The sequence below is a fragment of the Ranitomeya variabilis genome, chromosome 1, assembly GCF_051348905.1.
Source record: "Ranitomeya variabilis isolate aRanVar5 chromosome 1, aRanVar5.hap1, whole genome shotgun sequence".
In the NCBI taxonomy this organism is placed as follows: domain Eukaryota; kingdom Metazoa; phylum Chordata; class Amphibia; order Anura; family Dendrobatidae; genus Ranitomeya; species Ranitomeya variabilis.
In genome coordinates, this window is record NC_135232.1 from 668,948,718 (window position 1) to 668,971,480 (window position 22,763).

Sequence of the window (22,763 nt, forward strand, 5' to 3'; positions counted from 1 at the left end):
AAGGTGAACCTACTGCCAAGTCTGAGATCCAGAGCACTCTGGAAGAGGTTTTCCAAGATATCTCTGTACTTGGCCGCATTCATGTTTCCTTGAATGACAACCAGTTGTCCTGTCCCTGCAGCAGAAAACACCCCCATAGCATGATGCTGCCACCACCATGTTTCACTTTTGGGATTGTGTATTGGGCAGATGATGAGCAGTGCCTGGTTTTCTCCACACATACCGCTTAGAATTATCACCAAATAGGTCTATCTTCGTCTCATCAGACCAGAGAATCTTATTTCTCATAGTTTAGGAGTCCTTCATGTGTTTTTTAGCAAACTCTATGTGGGCTTTCATATGTCTTGCACTGAGGAGAGGCTTTCGTCGGGCAACTCTGCCATAAAGGCCTGACTGGTGGAGGGCTGCAGTGATAGTTGACTTTGTGGAACTTTCTCCCATCTCCCTACTACATCTCTGGAGCTCAACCACAGTGATCTTGGGGTTCTTCTTTACCTCTCTCACCAAGGCTCTTTTCCCACAATTGCTCAGTTTGGCTGGACGGCCAGGTATTGGAAGACTTCTGGTTTTCCCAAACTTCTTCCATTTAAGGATTAAGGAGGCCACTGTGCTCTTAGGAACCTTGAGTACTGCAGAAATTCTGTTGTAACCTTGGCCAGATCTGTGCCGTGCCACAATTCTGTCTCTGAGCTCCTTGGCCAGTTCCTTTGGCCTCATGATTCTCATTTGGTCTGAGATGCACTGTGAGCTGTGAGATCTTTTATAGACAGGCGTGTGCCTTTCCAAATCAAGTCCATCAGTTTAATTAAACACAGCTGGACTCCAATGAAGGAGTAGAACCATCTCAAGGAGGATCATAAGGAAATGGACAGCATGTGACTTAACTTTGAGCGTCTGAGCAAAGGGTCTGAATACTTATGAAAATGTGATATTTCAGTTTTTCTTTTTTAATAAGTTTGCAAAAATTTCTACATTTCTGGGGTTTTTTCAGTCAAGATGGGGTGCAGAGTGTACATTACTGTGAAAAAATGAACTTTTTTGAATTTACCAAATGGCTGCAATGAAACAGAGTGAAAAATTTAAAGGGGTCTGAATACTTTCCGTACCCACTGTATAAATAACAGTTTAATTTATGTGTACTGATTAAACTATTTCTCCTGTATTAAACGTAGAAAACATGGAACATGTCCAGTACTGTGCAAAAGTTGCAGAGTACGAATGATTTATTTTTATCAATTAACAAAATTTAAAGTGAAAGAACAAAAGAGAAATCTAAATCAAATCAATATTTGGTGTGACCGCGCTTTGCCTTCAAAACCGCATAAAAGCATCTTCTAGATACACTTGTACTTTGACACAGTTTTTGAAGGAACTCATTATGGAGGTTGTTTCAAACATCTTAAGGCTGAGTCACACATAACGATATCGTTGCAGCGTCACGTGTTTGGTGACGTAGCAATGATCCCGCTAACGATCTCGTTATGTGTGACAGCGACCAACGATCAGGCCCCTGCTGGGAGATCGTTGGTCATTGGGGAATGATCAGGACCATTTTTTGGTTGCTGATCACCCGCTGTCATCGCTGGATCGGCGTGTGTGACGCCGATCCAGCGATGTGTTCACTTGTAACCAGGGTAAATATCGGGTAAATTTTGGACTGCGGTACTTGCTAGGTTCCCTGGTCTTTGATGATACGTTTCACCATCTTGCAACCTCCATCCCTGTATGGTAATGCCTGGCAGACATGCCAGGGGTGAGGGTTTGATATTTGATCTGTGCTATTTGATATACGGTAATCTGCGGAAACATTGCCAATGGTAAACGGGTATTTATTATTATACATCTTGTCGAGGGTATATTTTTCCCCCTGTTGATATATTGGGTATTAAGGGATGTTTAGCAGGTGTCGAAACTGTTATTGGTGTCTATACACTCATACAGTATAATTGGTAGCAGATATATGTGTATTATTCTGAGCATATATATATATATTTTTGTACTTTTTTTTATGGTTAACACACTTTATATGTGTAAGATTAACTTGTTGAAAGGTGCTTGTGGGTATTTGGTTCCATTTTGTATGGGGGGTTGCACATAGCCTACTAGCTCTGTGTATGCCGTTTGGTTTTTAAATGTTTTTAGTGTATGTCTCACCTTGCTGTGTGTATTAATAAAGTAAATATTTTTTCATGGTGATCCCATTGATATGCATATCTTTTTTTCTTGTTCAGACTCAAAAAGCCATACTTTTGTCATGAAAAAAGGCCACGTGACTCAATTGTGCACAAGAGCAAAGGAGCTTGGATGCAGAAAAATAGCAAGCTAGTGTCTGGACTGTTGAGTCAAAATGTGAAATATTTGGCTGTAACAGAAGGCAGTTTATTTGCCGATGGTCTGGAGAGCGGTACAATAATGAGCGTCTGCAATCAACAGTGACCTATGATGGAGGGTTGTTGCAAGTTTGGGGCTGCATTTAAGAAAATGGAATTAGGTTTTTTTTCAAGGTTTATGATGTCCTCAAAGCTGAGAAATAAAGGCAGATACTTACCCATCATGCAGTACCATTAGGAAGGTATCTGGCTCCAAATTTATCCTCCAGAAGAACAATGATCCCAAAAATCCAGCCAATGTCACTAAGAACTATCTTACGTGTAAAGAAGAATAGGAGTCCTGGAAGTGGTGATATTGCCTCCACAGAGCCTTGATCCCAACATCATGTAGTCTGCCTTGGATTATATAAAGAAACAAGGATTTGGACAAGCGACATCCACACATCTGTGGTTGGATCTCCAAGATGTTTGGAACAACCTCCCTGCTGAGTTCCTTCAAAAACTGTGTTCAAGTTCAAGTATGCCTAAAAGAATTGATGCTGATTTGAAGATTTAGGGCCATCACACCAAATATTGATTAGGTTTAGATTTCTTTTTTGTTTAATTTTGCATTTTTGAATTGATAAAAATAAACTATTTTTAAAAGAAACTTCTGTTTTTTGAAAGAATTATTACTTTACAGCTTTTTTCCCCTTATCTGCCCAAACGTTTGCACAGCACTATAGGAAAAAAAAGCTTAACTGCTCATACTGATTTTGTATGCATCACGTTGTTGTTACTTAAGCTGACAGATATTTCCTTGCTTGTTTGTCCTCACAGGCAGTCTGAATATGGTGGAGTGGTTTTTGGTGGATGGGCTCGCATGGCCCAGCCCATTGTTGCTTTCTCCGTGGTCGAAGTGGCAAAGCCAAATATTGGAGAAGATTGTCCGACTCGAGTACGGGCAGACTTTACAATCAACTTGAATGTCAGAGACCAGATAAAAGATGAATGGGAAGGTATGGATAAAGTCCAACTAACAGGAGCTTGTCTGAGCTTTGATATGAGCGAACATGCTCGGATAAAGCATTATCCCAGCATGTTCGTGTGCTAATTGAGTGTCTTCAACATGTTTGAATAATATGTTTAGAGTCCCCGCGGCTGTTTGTCTCTTGGCTGTTCGACAGCCACGACACATGTACGGGTTGCCTAACAAGCAGGCAGTCTCTGCATGTGTTGTGGCTGTCGAATAGCCACGAGACATGCAGCCACGGGGTCTAAAACATATTATTCGAGCATGCTGAAGACATATGGTTATCACATGAGCATGCTCAGATAACACCTTATCCGAGCACGTTCGCTCATCACTAATAATCAACTTTATCTTGTTGATATATTTTTTTTATGTATTATTGATGTACAATGACAGATTTTATTTATAACATGATCTGAATTAATGAGATCTCTTTCTTGAGCTTTTTTAGTACATTTTTTGGGGGTATGTGCACATGTATTGTCAGCAGCAAAATTCAAAGTGCTGTTTCCTGCCTTTCCTCTGAGAATATCAGCCTAACGTGTCCAATGCTGGTGGTGAGATATTCTCAGGAGCTCGGTCCTATCACCTGTTTACTTTTGTACTTTAGTATCGCTTCAGATTACACTATTCTTCATAGTTTCAAAAGTTGTCAGGTTTAGTTATGAAATGAGTCATTTCTTAATGATTTTGACTTCCTGAATTCAAATCCGACAAAGAAAATTTTTTGTTGGCTCTTGTATCAATGATATCAAAGAGATTTACTTTTACTGCTAAATATGATTAATGAGAAAGCACCAAAAAACAGGCAAATATGCTTACCTGTCTAGGCCTCAAATCAAATGCACTATCATGGTGCAGCGGGCCCAAGTAAAGATGGCAACTACACAGGTGCAGTAATACTGATGAGGCAGCCAGCCTACAATCAGGGATTGGCCGCTTGGCACACCAGTGCAAATCTGCAGCAGTGTTCACACAGAGTATGCACAGCATCTGGATCACAGCCTATTAGTAACTCCCTGTGGCGGGCTGCCCAGTGCTAACTGTAATGCGTCCCGTGTGAACACAGGCCACCACTTACAAAGCCATCAGGGCCCAACTGCACCTCAAAAAGTTAAAATAAATAAAGCGCACAAGAACATATCAAAATATGTAAGGTATTAGTTAATATTATGGCCATAATAATTATAATAGTAATAATTTTTATTTATATAGCGCCAACATATTCCGTAGCACTTTACAATTAAGCGGGGACATGTACAGACAATAAATTGAATACAAGTTAAGACAATTTAAACAGTGACATTAGGAGTGAGGTCCCTGCTCGCAAGCTTACAATCTACAAGGAAATGGGGGGGACACAATAGGTGAAAAGTGCTTGTTATTTCAGGTCTGGCAATTATGATAAATAGGGATTATCATATAAAGCTGCATGATCCGGTCATCAGCCCGTGTGTTTAAGTGCAATAGTCAAGTATCAAGTGCAGTTATCATGTGCGTGGAGGCAGATGAATATTAGGGTGCAGAGTCAGAGTAATATTTGGAAGGAGGGAACAGGGCAAAGTTAGTTTACTGAGTAGTTGATGTGGTAGGCTTGTTTGAAGAGATGGGTTTTCAAAGCGCGCTTGAATAGGTCGGGGCTAGGTATCAGTCTGATCGTCTGGGGAAGTGCATTCCAGAGAGCTGGCGCAGCACGAGAGAAGTCTTGGAGACGGAGGTGCGAGGTTCGAATTACAGGGGATGTATGTCTTAGGTCATTTGTAGAATGGAGGGCACGTGTAGGGCGATAGATAGATGAGAGCGGAGATATAAGGCGGTTCAGAACTGTGGAGAGCTTTGTGAGTGAGAGAGATGAGTTAATACTGGCCTTGTAGCGAATGGGTAGCCAGTGTAATGACTGGCACAAGATGGGGGCATCGGTGAAGCGGCTGGACAGAAATATGACCCTGGCTGCCACATTCAAGATGGATTGGAGAGGAGAAAGTTTGGTAAGAGGGAGACCGATCAGAAGAGAGCTGCAGTAGTCCAGACGAGAATGAATAAAAGCAATACAATACGTAAGCTGTAAATATGATTAATGCACAACATTTTCAGTACTTTGAAACTTCATTATTTTTGCAAATATGAAGAAGCAGAATATTTTGTTACGCAAATTGTCTCATATTTATTTAAAGGAAACTTGGTAACAATTCAAATAACTAAAACATGTCTAAACATTATTGCACATTATAAACAGTTACAGAAATTGCGCTGCAAAATTTGGTCCTGATTAAGTGACAACTCTTCGTTTGCTTGTAGAAGAGTACTCCTTCATCAGATCATCTCTTTGCATTGTCCAGCAGTAATCTGCAAGCATTGATGGATTTCATTTTCTTTGATATCTTTTTTCCATAGCCACAATATTTTGGTGAAATTTCTCATCGTGTTCGTTGCTCATTGCTCTGCAGTTTTGCGGAAAAAAGTCCAGGTGAAAATGTAAGAAATGAATTTTTAAAGACATGTTACAGCCAAGATCCTTATATGTTTTGAAGAGATTTTCCACAAACTCTTAGGCCACGTTCACACTTTGCGGGTTCCTCTGCGGGTTAATCCCGCAGTGGAATTGATAAATCTGCAGGGCAAAACCGCTGCGGTTATCCCTGCAGATTTATCGCGGTTTGTTCCGCGGTTTCCGCTGCGGGATTACTCCTGTACTATTGATGCTGCATATGTATTTCAATAGATTTAGCAGTACATGTGTACTGCCAACTGGAAGTGGAGGGGAATTGGGTGCAAATTCTGCAACATCGATATTGGAGGAGGAGCAGACTAATTTTAGAGTATCCGAAAATGATGTGAGGAGGCAGTTTAAGTCACTTAACATTGGTAAAGCTGCTGGACCTGATGGACTCAGCTCACGTGTCCTTAAAGTTTGTGCAGACCAGCTGTGTACTGTCTTTACACTCCTATTTAATGGAAGTCTACAAACACAGAGGGTACCTGTGTTATGGAAAACTTCCTGTCTGGTGCCGGTACCCAAGACTTCTTCTCCTGCAACCCTAAATGACTATCGTCCGATAGCCTTAACATCTCACGCTATGAAGGCCTTGGAAAGATTAGTGCTTGCTCACTTAAGACCAAGGGTCAATGCTTTTATCGATCCCCTTCAGTTTGCTTACCGACATAGATTGGGGGTGGATGATGCTATTCTTTCTCTGTTACATAGTGTACATTCATTTCTGGAGACTGACGGAACCATGGTGCGAGCGATGTTCTTTGATTTCTCGAGTGCATTTAATTCCCTGCAGCCACCTTTACTACACAAAAAGATGACTGATATGAAAGTGGAGGTGGGGATGAGAAATTGGATAACTGACTACCTATCAGATCGGCCACAGTTTGTACAGATGGGAGCAGTTGTGTCAAGCAGATTATTGAGCAGTGTAGGTGCCCCCCAGCGAACGGTGCTTGCACCCTTTCTATTCACACTGTATACATCAGACTTTCAGTATAAATCTGATCTTTGCCACCTTCAAAAATTTTCGGATGACTCCGTGGTTGTGGGATGTATTAGGGGAGATCGGGGGGATGAGGAATATAGAAGGGTGGTGTCGAATTTCGTGGATTGGTGCAATGGTAACTATCTACAACTAAATGTTAAGAAAGCCAAGGAGTTGGTGGCCAACTATAGCAGGATTAAGTTGGAATGCTTACTGATCACTATTGCTGGTCAGGAGGTAGAGCAGGTGGAGAGTTATAAATATTTGGGGGTCCATTTGGATAGCAAACTGGACTGGAGATGCCACTCAGAGACTGTCTACAAGAAGGGGATGAGCAGACTGTATTTCCTAAGGAAACTGAGGTCTTTTAATGTGTGTAGCAAAATGTTAGAAATGTTCTACCAATCTGTAGTGGCGAGTGCCATCTTTTTTGCAATCATATGCTGGGGTAGTAGTGTGCGGGCCTCTGATGCTAATAAGCTGAATAAGCTTATCAAAAAGGCAAGCTCTGCTGTCGGCTGCAATCTGGACTCTCTTGAGGAGGTAGTGGAGAGAAGAACTCTGAAAAAGTGTATGGCAATCATGAACAATAATGCACATCCACTATATGAGCTATTCATGAGACAGAAGAGCACCTTCAGTAACCGGCTAATACTTCTGAGGTGTAAGAAGGAAAAATTTAGGAAATCGTTTGTGCCAACTGCTATGGGGATGTACAACAATAACATTAGGGTTAAACCATAAAGGGGATTGTCTACTTTATTCCTTCTACTTTTCAGTTCACCCGCTGTGTTTGTCCTATTCTAATGTATAATGTCCTTCTGTCAACAAACTGTCATGTCAATTATGTAATTCATTTTATGATTCTTATGATGTAAGTTGTGCTGCTGTGATACCATAATTTCCCACGGGATCAATAAAGTGTATCGTATCGTATCGTAAAAAATAATAAAAATTGGCCTTATACTCACCCTCTGACGTCGCGATCTCCTCGGCGCTGCAAGCGGCTGTGCCGACAAGGACCTTCGTGACGTCACGGTCATGTGACAGCGGCGTCATCACGGTCATGTGACCGCGACGTCACCACAGGTCCTGTTCGGCACAGCAACTGAGACCGGACGCCGCGGGCAGCGCTGAGAGGTGAGTATAGCATCATTTTTTATTTTAATTCTTTTTTTTACACCAAAATATGGTTCCCAGGGCCTGGAGGAGAGTCTCCTCTCCTCCACCCCGGGTACCATCGGCACATTATCCGCTTAACTTCCCGCAACGTGGGCACAGCCCCATGCGGGAAGTTAGCGGATCAATGCATTTCTATGGGTGCAGAATCGCTGCGATTCTGCACCAAGAAGTGACATGCTCCTTCTTTTTTTCCGCAGAAAAGCCGCGCGGCTTTTTCCGCGGAAGTCCGCAGCATGTGCACAGCGGGTTTTATTTTCCATAGGGTAACATTGTACTTTACCCTGCATGGAAAACTGCTGCGGATCTGCAGTGTCAAATCCGCTGCGGATCCGCGGCAAAACCCGCAAAGTGTGAACATAGCCTTATAGTTATCTGCTCTTGAGTTTCCCCAAAAATTCGTTACCACTAATATGAGCGCTACCCATGCAGCCTCTTCCTGAGAAACTCCTCATCTTGAAGAAGCTTACGAATCTGAGGTCCAATAAAGACTCCTTCCTTTGTCTCTGCTTCACTCAGCCTTGGAAATTTATCACTGAGATACTTGAGTTCTTTTCCATTTTTATACATTTCCTTAACAAAGTTCTTCATTACCCCCAACTTGATATGCAATGGTGGTGTCAAAATCATATGTGGGTCAACAAGTGCTGGATGCAGAACATTTTTACTAGAGTTGAGCGAACATGTTCAGGTTCCCTCTTATTCAGCAAGCTATAGCGCTTGCCAAATAAGCTGCAGAGGGAACCCGGATATATGGAGCGCGCTGGCCGGTCAGTTGATCGGTGCCGCAGCTGCATGTTTCGCGGTTGTGTCAGTCACGACACATGCATGGAGATCCCAACACACAGGCTGTCCATGCATGTGCTGACTGTCACACAGCCGGGACTCATGCAGCTGATCGGCCCACGCGATCCTGGAAGCCGGGTTCCCTCTGCAGCTTATTTGGCAAGTGCTATAGCTTGCCAAATAAGTGGGAAGCCGAACATATTCGCTCATCTAAAATTTTTGCTCCCTGGCTGAAGTGAATGTCAGAGAGGCCAATCTCGTTTCTTGTAGTGATATTCTTTTGCACGACTATCCCATTCACACAGAAAACAGCAGTACTTTCTATATCTACCCTGGAAACTAAGTAATAAGGCAACCACCTTTGAGTCACCACAGAGGTGCCACAAATGTTGGTCATAGTTCAGGTGCCTCAACAGTTATTTCATGTTGTCATAGGTTTTTTTCATGTGGGCGGCATAACCAACTAAAATTGAAAGTAGCTCATTGCCATTTTGCAGCAAGGCAGCTTTTAGGCTTGTTTTTGGGTGAATCGATAAAGAGCCTCCATTCCTCTGGATTATGAGTTGTCTTCAGAGCTTCCATTAAACTGTTGATGATGCATGCCGCAAGATCGCGCTCCATGATGAAGTATTGGTCAAGATCTGTATCTGTTATGAAACAAGAAATCCGAACATCAATAGCAATTAGTATTGTGATTGGTTGGCTCTCTCCAGATCATTGGGACTGCAAAAGGCAATAGATTGCCTCTTCCCATGCAACCACTGAGGAAAATGTGATGCACATCTACTGTATTACAGCATATATGTGTAGCAAAACTCTTGTCCCGATATCCTATTCTGCAGCCAAAATGCAGGTTGTAGGCTTTCCCTATGATAGTCAAGTTTCGCCTTTATGATGCAAAAGTGACTTCTCCGCAAATACAGCAAAAACTTTCTGCTATGTTAACGCAAGAATGAGGAAAATCTGAAAAAAAAACAGAGAAACATGTCAATTTGCTAAGAAACTAAGCTAAGAAATCCTAAAACTGTATACCTTACACAGAGAGCATTTATAAAAGTAAGTGATGCAACTGTAATTAGGATTACGGCATTGGAGCAGAGTTGCTGTTTTTTTAATGTTTAAGTAGTTTATTTTACATTTTGTCACAGACATAAATATCCTGAGAAAATGTATTGAAGGACACCAGGAGGTGCCAGAACAAGTGCAGTTTAGGCCTCATTCAAATGACCATGATTTTTCACTTGTGCAAAAAAAAAATCTAAGTTTTGTCAGCGGCTACTTACTCACGTAAGCCAGGGATAGTCCTATTTTCTTAAAACAAATTCTTTAATTTTCAGCGATTAAAACATGTTGATAGACATAATCCCCAGTGGATATATAAGCACAAGTCAAACACTGACAGTCCAGCGACGCGTTTCAATCCTATGGCGGATCTTTGTCACAGCTAAACTACGGGTCACAGCAAGTATATTGTATACATATGGCAGACCAATCAGATGAAGTATACACATCATGTGATTTAACTCTTCGTTGTCCTTAAAATCTCTTATGTGCAAGCTGATACATTGCACCAAAAAGGCCGTGCACAGACCAAAATATACAAATAAAAAAAAAAATTTAACATTAAAAACAACATCAGTAGTGAAACATAATTTCATTCTTTTTGTTCAAACCAGTTGGATATCTTGTGTCCAAATTATAAATCCAGAACGCTTCTCGTGTCAAAAGGCCTCTTTTTATGTTTCCTCCTCGTTTGGAGTTTGTCAACTGCTCTATACCTGATACTATTAGGGATGAAACTTCTCTATTATGGTGTTCAATAAAATGCTTAGCAGCCATCCCTTCTCCCTCTTACAGGCATAAGTTCGCTACACAATGCGGAAGCCGCTGCCACTTTGTATAACACCACAATAGCTGTAGCTCTGGAATCGGTTGCCCCTCTCACACATACCAAAGCTCGCAAAATCAACAGACAGCCCTGGCACACCAGCCTGACCAAAGAACTGAGGCGGGCTTCCAGGGCTGCTGAGTGGAGATGGAAAAGATCCCACTCCAATGAGCACTTCATCAAATTCAAACAGTACCTCACTACTTTCAAGGCCTCACTCGCTGCAGCAAAACAAACATACTTCTCATCTCTCATATCCTCCCTGTCTCACAACTCTAAACCGCTATTCAACACTTTCAATTCTCTCCTCTGTCCCCCAGCATCCCTCCCTCTCCACTCATCTCAGCCGAAGACTTTGCCTCATTTTTTAAGCAGAAGATTGATAACATCAGAGACAGTTTTGGTCAACAACCCCCAGAGCCCTTTCTCCTAACTGCCCAGCCCTCCTCCTCCAAAACCAACTTCCCCACCATTACAGAAGATCTACTCTCCACTCTACTCTCAAGATTGCATCTCACCACCTGTGCACTTGACCCGATCCCATCCCACTTCATCCCAAACCTCACCACTGTCTTCATCCCAACCCTAACCCATCTCTTCAACCTATCACTAACAACTGGTGTCTTCCCCTCAAGCTATAAACATGCCTCAATCACACCTATCCTCAAAAAGCCCTCTCTTGACCCATCCTCTGTATCTAGCTATCGACCCATATCGCTTCTCCCCTATGCCTCAAAACTACTGGAACAACACGTCCATCTTGAACTGTCCTCCCACCTCTCTTCTTGCTCCCTCTTCGACCGCTTACAATCTGGCTTCCGATCACACCAAACCACTGAAACTGCCCTAACTAAGGTCACCAATGACCTATTAACCGCAAAGGCCAAGCGACACTACTCTGTCCCGCTCCTCCTGGACCTGTCCTCTGCCTTTGACACAGTGGACCATTCCCTATTATTACAGACCCTCTCATCCCTTGGCATCACAGACTTGGCCCCATCCTGGATCTCATCATACCTAACAGACCGGACATTCAGCGTTTCCCACTCACACACCACCTCCTCACCTCGCCCCCTATCTGTCGGAGTCCCGCAAGTTTCAGTCCTAGGGCCCCTGCTCTTCTCCATTTACACCTTCAGCCTGGGACAGCTCATAGAATCTCACAGCTTTCAGTATCATCTCTACGCTGACGACACACAGATCTACATCTCTGGACCAGATATCACCAGCCTACTAACCAGAATTCCTCAATGTCTGTCTGCTATTTCATCCTTCTTCACTAGATTTCTAAAACTTAATATGGACAAAACAGAATTCATCATCTTTCCCCAGTCTCACTTGACTCCCTCAACAGACCTATCTATTAAAGTAAATGGCTGCCCACTCTCCCCAGTCCCACAATCTCGCTGCCTTGGTGTAATCCTTGACACTGATCTCTCCTTCAAAAAACAAATCCAAGCCCTTTCCACTTACTTCAGAATTAAACTCAAAAATATTTCCCGGATCCTTACATTCCTCAAACCAAGAATCTGCAAAAACCCTAGTCCATGCCCTCATCATCTCCTGCCTCGACTACTGCAACCTCCTACTCTGTGGCTTCCCCTCTAACATTCTCGCACCCCTCCAATCTATTCTAAACTCTGCTGCCCGACCAATTCCCCTTGCCCCCCTGCTATTCCCCGGCCTCTCCCCTCTGTCAATCCCTGCACTGGCTCCCCATTACCCAGAAACTCCAGTTTAAAACCCTAACCATGACATACAAAGCCATCCACAACCTGTCTCCTCCATACATCTGTGACCTCGTCTCCCGGTACTTTCCTGCACGCAACCTCCGATCCTCACAAGATCTCCTTCTATATTCCCCTCTTATCTCCTCTTCCCACAATCGCATACAAGATTTCTCCCACGCATCACCCCTACTCTGGAACTCTCTACCACAACACATCAGACTCTCGCCTACCATCGAAACCTTCAAAAAGAACCTGAAGACCTACATATTCCGACAAGCCTATGACCTGCAGTAATCACCGATAGACCAAACCTCTGCACAACCAGCTCTACCCTCACCTACTGTATTCTCACCCATCCCTTGTAGATTGTGAGCCCTCGTGGGCAGGGTCCTCTCTCCTCCTGTACCAGTCGTGACTTGTAGTGTGTAAGATTACTGTACTTTTTTTTTATTTATACCCCTTCTCACATGTAAAGCGCTATGGAATAAATGGCGCTATAGTAATAAATAATAATATATTGCGAGTGGCATTATTTAAATTCATTATATCCCTAATGTGTTCTGAGAAGTGAGTTTTTACCTTTCTAGTCGTACATCCCACATATGCTAAATGGCACATTTTACACTCTATTTTGTAAACTACATTCATGGAATTACAGTTTATGAATTGATTAATATTGTAAGATTGTGTTTCATTATGATTAAAGAAGAGTTTCGTTTTTTGAGCGTATTTGCATGTTTTACAGTTATTTATACCACATTTAAAAAAAACCTTAAGATTTAGCCAATTCTGTACAACTGGTTTTGATGAAAAAAGTCCTGGTAAGACCTTATTACCAATAGTGGCTCTTCTGGCTACTATGCTGACTCCATACAATACAATACTGCATGCTCATAGCAGTCATCCTAAGCACACACTAAAATCTATTCCAGTAGGGGAACACATTAGAATGAAAAGAAACTGCTCCAATACAGCTGACATGAATGTAGAGTTTGATAATCTGCATGCGAGACTGAAAAAACGTAGGTATCCAAAATGGATGTTAAATAGAGTTAAAAATCTGGTTTCCAATAGAAATAGAGATTTAATCAAGCCTGACAATCTAGTCAGCAAATCAAAAAATAATAAACCTTATGTGTGCTTGCGGTTTAGTCCTCAATTCAATGACATAAAAAAAATTCATAATTGTTTACCAATATTATATGAAGATGAAACTATAGCGAAAATTTTGGAACCGGGAGTTAATATAGTAGCCAGAAGAGCTCCGACTATTGGTAATAAGGTCTCACCAGGACTTTCTTCATCAAAACCAGTTGTACAGAATTGGCTAAATCTTAAGGTTTTTTTTTAAATGTGGTATAAATAAGTGTAAAACATGCAAATACGCTCAGAAAACAAAACTCTTATTTAATCATAATGAAACACAATCTTACAAAATAAATCAATTCATAAAATGTAATTCTATGAATGTCGTTTACAAAATAGAGTGTACGATGTGCCATTTAGCATATGTGGGATGTACGACTAGAAAGGTAAAAACTCGCTTCAACATGTTTTAACCGTTGAAAATTAAACAATTTGTTTTAAGGGGATGGAGCACTCCTCTTTTTTCCTGCTGATCTACGTCAAGTCCTAACGGAGTTCCGTGCACCTGTGAAAGTCGGTGAGCTGGCTAGGGCTTACAGCCCAAATTTCATTTTATTTCATAGTCCTATTTTGTTGCAATGCCAGCTTGCAGTGATGCAGGACTTAAAGGCTTATTTCTGTTATCACTATCGCTGCTATCCTGGCACACTGACACCGTAAGAACAACATTCAGCTGATCTTCAATCAGCTGCATTAACCTATTAATTCATGCATTTTTCTCTTTCGCATGAAGCTTGGGAGTAAATGTAATTCAGCCCATGCCACATATGACAGGTAATGTTTTGCTGTATTCTGCCCGTGGAAAGGCAGCTTGACCTCGCCAGTCAGTGTTCTGTCATTTCCTATTAAAGGGAACCTGTTGTCCAATTCATGCTGCCCAAGCCACAGGCGTTTCAGAGAAAACAAAGTCTAATGGTCTCTGACCTACTCCAGGTCTTCCCATGTGTGTACATACGGATCCACCTGTCATCGCCCCGGGCGGTGTGACATGTCTGCCTTGTCAGTTCCATACTCGGTCATTTTTTTTTAAAATAAGTATAGTATGAGATACTTTATCAAATGTTTTGCTGAAATCGAGATATACTATATGTTCCACATTTCATTGATCCACCCAGTCAGTGAGTCTATCATAGAAGGACAACTGTCCGTGACCTTTTGTGGTGCATCATTTTTTTAACGTCCGGTGATCTGTAGTGGTACGTCGTTTTTTTAACGTTCGGTGTCCTGTTGTGGTACATCATTTTTTTTTTAATAAGGACAGTGTGAGATACTTAATCAAATTCTATGCTGACATCGAGATATACTATATCTACTGCATTTCCCTGATCCACCCAGTCAGTGATTCCATCGTAGAAGGACAACTGTCCTGTGACCTGTTGTGGTATGTTGTTTGTCATGTGTTCCTGCCATACTAGACCTTTGTTAACCTTAGGAAGTGTCCATACTCTCCTGTTATCTGTGATGCTGCCACTAGGACTTAATTGCTACCCACATTTCGTAGTTATATATAACAAGTACTGAGTGCAGGGTGCTGCAGGTTTTGAAGCTCCTTCTCAAAAGTTAACATGAACCATCCCTGTAAAAATAGAATACTGCATATTGGCTTTCTAATGCACACCTCTAACAGGGGTTAAAATCCTAGTGTGAGCAAAGCAGAATATCAGAGCTTCTTTACTCCATTCTTCTTTCACAAATTGTGTTAATGTACTTCGGAGGACCTCTTAAATTCTTCAGAACCATGCATACAGAGGTCCTATGTCTCTACTGTGCCTTCGTACTGCATAGTTTTAATGTATTTGATCAGTATTTTACATCATTATTTGTAAGCTAAAACCAGGAGTGGGTGATAAATACAGAAGTGGTGATGTGTTTCTAATATACTGTTCCTCTGATTGTTCCACTCCTGGTTTTGGCTTACAAATACTGATGTAAAATACTGACCAAATATTAAATGTGGCCTTAAGGTTGAAAGAAGACACAAGTCAATTGTGATCGACCTATAGCCTAACATGTTGATTCAGAGGAAGGCAAAAACACTACTGGCGTGAGGCATGGGCCAATGTGGGCCATGGGCTGGTATGAGTTCTGTTGATTTCCTCTCATTAAGGTCATTAGCGTCCACAGAGCTCTGCTGTATTGAACTGGTCACTTTGTTTCTGCACTGATGGTTTTATTATAGCGGTGTTGAGGGTATTGTGTATCTGTTCCAAGAGTTCTTGCCCTGGTACTCCACTCTAAAAATAAGCATGTTTTAGGTTATGGGATGTCAGCACTGCTGATACGGCGAAATGTAATTTATATGTTAAGGGTCCTGTTAGTAGCGTGCTGGATAGTGCCAGCTGGCACCGAGCAGCATAACATTCTCCCGTAGGTCCTCTGGCCGAAGCATCGCATTTAAGGTGACCTCTGCTGGCACGTAACATCAGTATGCTTGACCATTACCGAGTGAGCCACACCAACAGCTGAGCAGTATGTGTGCCCCTTTTCATCCTAACATGCCTGGCAGTGGTACAAAGCAAGATTGTGTTGATGGCCATCTAAAGTGTTTAATCGAATAGATCTGTCTAGGATTCGCTTTCCGTCTGTGACGCTCGTAATGAGTATTTTATTTTAACCCTAGTCCAATCATAGTACTTGTTTTGTGAGGAAAATTATCCCATCTACAGGATACAAGTAACGCACATGATGCTAGTTGGTCTCTGGTCACCTTGCGTTTTTGCCCAGTATTCAACTGGATCTGTCCAAAGGAGGGACCAACTCCTTTTGTCCATTAAAGGGACCCTGTCAGCGCAAAATGACTATTCAAAGTCCCGCCACTCGGTGCTTCACGGCAGGGACAATCATTTATATACACCGTCTCACCTGCTTATTTTCCCTCAATCTCCACCTCCATCTTCTTTGATTGGCTTCATAGAGCAAGGAAGGGTGAAGATGGATAGAAACAAAGCCAGATGCTAAGGTGTATATAAAAATGATTGGCCCCGCCGTGGAGCACCGAGCGCCTGTACTTGGATTGAACAGTCTCTTTAAACCAATATTTGTACCCAGTGGGTCTCCTTGGTCAGCCCTGTCATGTGCTACCTCCTTGATGGTGATTGACTGCTCTAGGTTTTCGGCGCTCTCTTCAATGCTAAAGTCTCTGATATGAGCAGTATAGTCTTTCTGTTCCCTTCCTTAAAGTTTAAGTTACGGGCAATGTAAATTTTACTGTGATTTTCATGGTCTTTGATACTGATCCTTTGCTGACTACATATCTACAGGTGCTTTTAGCGCATAGCTTGAAACGACTATTATTGTTGGTAACTGACAGTTGTGCATTGAACTATTGGAAAACATGAAGAATTTGCTTGGATTTATTAGATGGCAGGTATAAGCAATACTGAAGAAGTCTTTCCAATTCTAGGTCTCCGGAAACATGACGTTTGCTTCCTGGTCACCCTACGGCCCATGTTACTGTATGGCACAAAGATTGATAGGAGACAGTCTATTGTGGAGCAGACGGGTCTGATGTATGTGCGGGGTTGTGAGATTCAAGGCATGCTGGATGAGAAGGGACGCGTCATCGAGGAAGGTAAATTACTCTATAGACTACCTTCACTGAGCTGTATGGAGAACATTAGCAGTAAAGTTATGGTACTGGTCTCTGATGTAAACCATAAGGGCATGCCTAAGGAAGAAATAGCAGAGACGTAGTCTTGGAAAATACAGAAAAACCTTATTTGCTGATCTAGTTTTTATTTTATTATTTTTAGGACCTGAGCCAAAACCTAAACTTAAAGGCGATTCAAGGACATTCCGGGTCTTTCTTGACCCCAATCAGTATCAGCAGGACATGACAAACACCATCCAGAATGGGGCCGAGGATGTCTATGAAACCTTCAATGTGATCATGAGGAGGAAACCAAAAGAGAATAACTTTAAGGTAGGTCCGGAAACCTTTGTACATATGGTCGCTTAATGGTTTTTCTACTTTTGTCTTCCAATTCTGCCACGTTTTCCCTAAGAATCGGATGCCTAAATTGATTCAGCCCTCAGTGCACACTTCTAAATTAATTTAGAATTTAGATATCATTGGCTGTTTCCTAGTGTGTGTGTGTGTGTGTGTGTGTGTGTGTGTGTGTGTGTGTGTGTGTGTGTGTGTGTGTGTGTGTGTGTGTGTGTGTGTGTATGTATGTATGCATATATATATAGAGAGAGAGAGAGAAAGGGAAAGGAAAACACAGCAGCACTATGCATAAGTTTAGGTCATGTGAAAAATCTGAAAAACATTCAATATAGATTTTACTACTCAAAAAGATGTACTTACAAAAATGAATGAAAATAAAGGTTCTTAGCACATAAATTTGTCAATTCATTTATGCCCATCAACCATGGCAAGGTGACCACCATCTGATGGGTCCCTGTTCTACTGTATATGACACTCTTGGGCTAACAACCCACAGTTAAATGAACACTCATGTCTCTCCTGGGTTTAACCTACAATTTATGGGCAGGTAGAACTGATTACGGCCCCCTGCAGGTCAATGGGAGGAGTGCAGAATTAGGCTGGATCTCGCAGCTTGCACATGTTCGCACTTGGTGCTGGTCAGTTGTTTTTTCTGTATATTTAACTATTGGATGTTGGCTGCCTCCAGCCTGATTCTGCACTCCTCTTATTGACCTGCAGGTGGCCATAATCCGTTCCACCTGCCCATAAATTGTAGGCTATATCCAAGAGAGACCTGAGTGTTTATTTAACTGTAAGTTGATAGCCCAAGAGTGGACCCATCAGAGGGAGGCAACCTTGCCGTGGTTGATGGGCATACATGAATTAGCCAATTTATGAACTAAAAACCTTCATTTTCATTCATTTTTGAAAGTACCGTATATACTCATGTATAAGCTGAGATTTTCAGCACATTTTTTAGTGCAGAAAACGCCCCTCTCGGCTTATACACGGGGTAGGGGGAGCGGCGGAGCAGCGGCAGGAGCCGGCAGCTGTGGCACAGTGACAGCTGCAGCCGCCAGCTTCAAGAAGACCTCATACTCACCCTCCTCACGCCGTCGCTGCATCTCTGTCCTGGCGCCTGCAGCTCTTCCCTTGTGCTGAGCGGTCATGAATATGGTAATGAATATGCACGCGTCTCCACTCCCATAGGCGTGGAGCGTATATTCATTATCTTAATGAGCGGTACCACATGACCGCTGAGCACAGGAAGAGCTGCCGGTGCCGGGACAACAGCGACGGCGCTAGGAGGGTGAGTAGGATGGGGGGGGAGCCATACATACAACATAGGGAGCCACACATAGCAGGACAGGACTGAGGGAGCCACACATAGCAGGACAGGACGGGGGGAGCCATGCATAGCAGGACAGGAATAAGGGGGGCATTGCATACCCGGCTTATACTCGAGTCAATAAGCTTACCCAGTTTTCCATGGCAAAATTAGGTGCCTCGGCTTATACTCTGGACTGCCTATACTCTAGTATATACGGTACATCTTTCGAGTAGTAAAATCTATATTGAATGTTTTTCAGTGTTTTCACATGGCCTAAACTTATTCCTAGTGCTGCTGTGTTTTCCTTTCTGTATATAATGCAGTCTCACAGCTTGCACATGTTCACACTTAGGAGGTGCTGGTCACACCAAGAAAGACCTCACCTTTCCTAGGCAGTGTTTGTGTACTATTTTTTTTTTGGGGGGGTGCACTTTTCTATGGGAGACTTATAAGTGTATTTTTTAGTTGGATGTACTTTTATATGGGTGTACTTTTATCTGGATTATATATAGATACACTACAGTTCAAAAGTTTAGGGTCACTTAGAAATTTCCTTATTCTTGAAAGAAAAGCTGTTTTATCCAATGAAGCTAACATTAAATGATTCAGAAAAACACTCTATACATTGTTAATGTGGTAAATGGCAATTCTAGCTGCAAACGTCTGGTTTGTAATGCAATATCTTCATAGGTGTATAGAGGTCCATTTACAACAACCGTCACTCCAGTGTTCTTATGGTACCTTGTGTTTGCAAACTGTGTAAGAAGGCTAATGAATGGTTAGAGTACCCTTGAAACCCTTCTGCAAGTATGTTAGCACAGCTGAAAACAGTTTGGCTGATTAGAGAACCTATAAACCTGACCTTCCTTTGAGCTAGTTGAGAATCTGGAGCATTACATTTGTTGGTTCCATTAAACCTCAAAACAAAATGGCCAGAAGAAAAGAACTTTCATGTGAAACTCGACAGTCTATTCTTGTTCTTAGAAATGAAGGCTATTCCATGCGAGAAATTGCCAAGAAACTGAAGATTTCCTAAATCGGTGTGTACTACTCCCTTCAGAGGAGAGCACAAAAAGGCTCTAACCAGAGTAGAAAGTGAAGTGGGAGGCCCCGCTGCACAACTGAGCAACAAGACAAGTACAATAGAGTCTGTAGTTTGAGAAATCGATGCCTCACAGGTCCTCAACTGGCAGCTTCATTAACCCCACACACACACAGCCCCTCTAACGGCAGCGCCCGTATCCTGTATTCCTATTTACCAGCCTTTCTGCTACCATCATACAGATAATTGCCTTGACAAAGGCCTGTGGCCGAAACGTTGGCATCCTGTATGACTGGTTGTTTTTTCTGAATAAATCTTCTTTGATTCTCTATGTTCTCGGATTAATCTTTCTACAGCTTCATTAACCCCTTCACCCCCGGAGCTTTTTACGTTTTTTCGTTTTTCGCTCCCCTCCTTCCCAGAGCCATAACTTTTTTTATTTTTCCGTCAATATGGCCATGTGAGGGCTTATTTTTTGCGGGACGAGATGTACTTTTGAACGATACCATTGGTTTTACCATGCCGTGTAACAGAAAACGGGAAAAAAATTTCAAGTGTGATGAAATTGCAAAAAAAGTGCAATCTCACACTTGTTTTTTGTTTGGCTTTTTTGCTAGGTTCACCAAATGCTAAAACTAACCTGATATTATGATTCTCCAGGTAATTACGAGTTCATAGACACCTAACATGTCTAGGTTATTTTTTAGCTAAGTGGTGAAAAAAAATTGCGCGATTTTCCGATACCCGTAGCATCTCCAATTTTCGTGATCTGGGGTCAGGTGAGGGCTTATTTTTTTGCGTGCCAAGCTGGCGTTTTTAATGATACCATTTTGGTGTAGATACGTTCTTTTGATCGCCCGTTATTGCATTTTAATGCAATGTCGCGGCGACCAAAAAAACGTAATTTTGGCGTTTTGATTTTTTTTCTCGCTACGCCATTTAGCGGTCAGGTTAATCCTTTGTTTTTATTGATAGATCAGGCGATTCTGAACACGGCGATACCAAATATGTGTATGTTTGATTTTTTTTTTTTAATTGTTTTATTTTGATTGGGGCGAAAGGGGGGTGATTTGAACTTTTATATATTTTTTTATTTTTTTAAACACTTTTTTTTAAAAAATTTTTGGCATGCTTCAATAGCCTCCATAGGAGGCTAGAAGCATGCACAACTCGATCGCCTCTGCTACATAGAGGTGAAGTACAGATCACCTCTATGTAGCAGAAATGCAGGTGTACTTTGAACGCCAACCACAGGGTGGCGCTCAAAGCAATCGGCCATCAACAACCATAGAGGTCTCAAGGAGACCTCTGATTGTTATGACAATGCACCGATGACCCCCGATCATGTGACGGGGGTCAGCGGTGCGAGCATCTCTGGCCGCGCGGCCGGGAGCGCTAGTTAAATGCCGCTGTCAGCGCTTGGCAGCATTTAACTAGTTAATGGGCGCGGGCGGATCGCCATTCCGCTCGCGCTCATTGCGTGCACATGTCAGCTGTACAAAACAGCTGACATGTCGCGGCTTTGAGGTGGGCTCACCGCCGGAGCCCACCTCAAAGCAGGGGATCTGCCAGCTGACGTACTATTCCGTCAGCTGGCAGAAAGGGGTTAAATAGTACGCGCAAAACGCCAGTGTCAACGTCTACAGTGAAGAGGTGACTCCGGGATGCTGGCCTTCAGGGCAGAGTGGCAAAGAAAAAGCCATATCTGAGACTGGCTAATAAAAGGAAACGATTAATATGGGCAAAAGAACACAGACATTGGACAGAGGAAGATTGGAAAACAGTGTTATGGATAGACGAATCCAAGTGTGAGGTGTTTGGATCACACAGAAGAACATTTTTGAGACGCAGAACAACTGAAAAGATGCCGGAAGAGTGCCTGATGCCATCTGTCAAGCATGGTGGAGGTAATGTGATGGTCTGGGGTTGCTTTGGTGCTGGTAAAGTGGGAGATTTGTACAAGGTAAAAGGGATTTTGTATAAGGAAGGCTATCACTCCATTTTGTAATGCCATGCCATACCAGGTGAACAGCGCTTGATTGGAGCCAATTTCATCCTACAACAGGACAATGACCCAAAGCACACCTCAAAATTATGCAAGAACTATTTAGGGAAGAAGCAGGCAGCTGGTATTCTATCTGTAATGGAGTGGCCAGCGCAGTCACCAGATCTCAACCCCATTGAGCTGTTGTGGGAGCAGCTTGACCGTATGGTACGCAAAAGTGTCCATCAAGCCAAACCAACGTGTGGGAGGGGCTTCTGGAAGCATGGGGTGAAATTTCTCCAGATTACCTCAGCAAATTAACTGCTAGAATGCCAAAGGTCTGCAATGCTGTAATTGCTGCAAAGGGAGCATTCTTTGACGAAAGCAAAATTTGAAGGAGAAGATTATTGTATATATATATACTGTATATATTATGTACTTTTAATTGGATGTACTTCTCCATGGGTGAACTTTTCCAAGGGTGAACTTTTCATTGGGTGTACTTTTATTTGGGTGTACTTTTATATAAGTGTAGTTGTATTTGGGTGTACTTTTATATAAGTGTACTTTTATTTGGATGTACTTTTATATAAGTAGTTTTATTTGGGTGTACCTTTATTTGGGTGTACTTTTATATAGGTGTGCTTTTATTTGGGTGTACTTTTATATATGTGTACTTTTATTTGGGTGTATTTTTATATAAGTGTACTTTTATATAAGTGTACTCTTATTTGGGTGTACTTTTATATAAGTGTCCTTTTATTTGGGTGTACTTTTATATAAGTTTCCTTTTATTTGGGTGTACTTTTATATAAGTGTCCTTTTATTTGGGTGTACTTTTATATAAGTTTCCTTTTATTTGGGTGTACTTTTATATAAGTGTCCTTTTATTTGGGTGTACTTTTATATAAGTTTACTTTTATTTGGGT

General features: G+C 42.1%; 1 protein-coding gene across 1 annotated transcript in view; it reads left to right on the forward strand.

Moving 5' to 3' along the window:
* Positions 1-22,763, forward strand: part of AQR (aquarius intron-binding spliceosomal factor) — a 150,257-nt gene that overhangs the window by 70,914 nt on the left and 56,580 nt on the right. Inside the window, exons 17-19 of the mRNA XM_077263931.1 lie at positions 3,150-3,328; positions 16,954-17,121; positions 17,303-17,472. Coding sequence (XP_077120046.1) covers positions 3,150-3,328; positions 16,954-17,121; positions 17,303-17,472 — 517 coding nt within the window. The remainder of the gene's footprint in view (positions 1-3,149; positions 3,329-16,953; positions 17,122-17,302; positions 17,473-22,763) is intronic.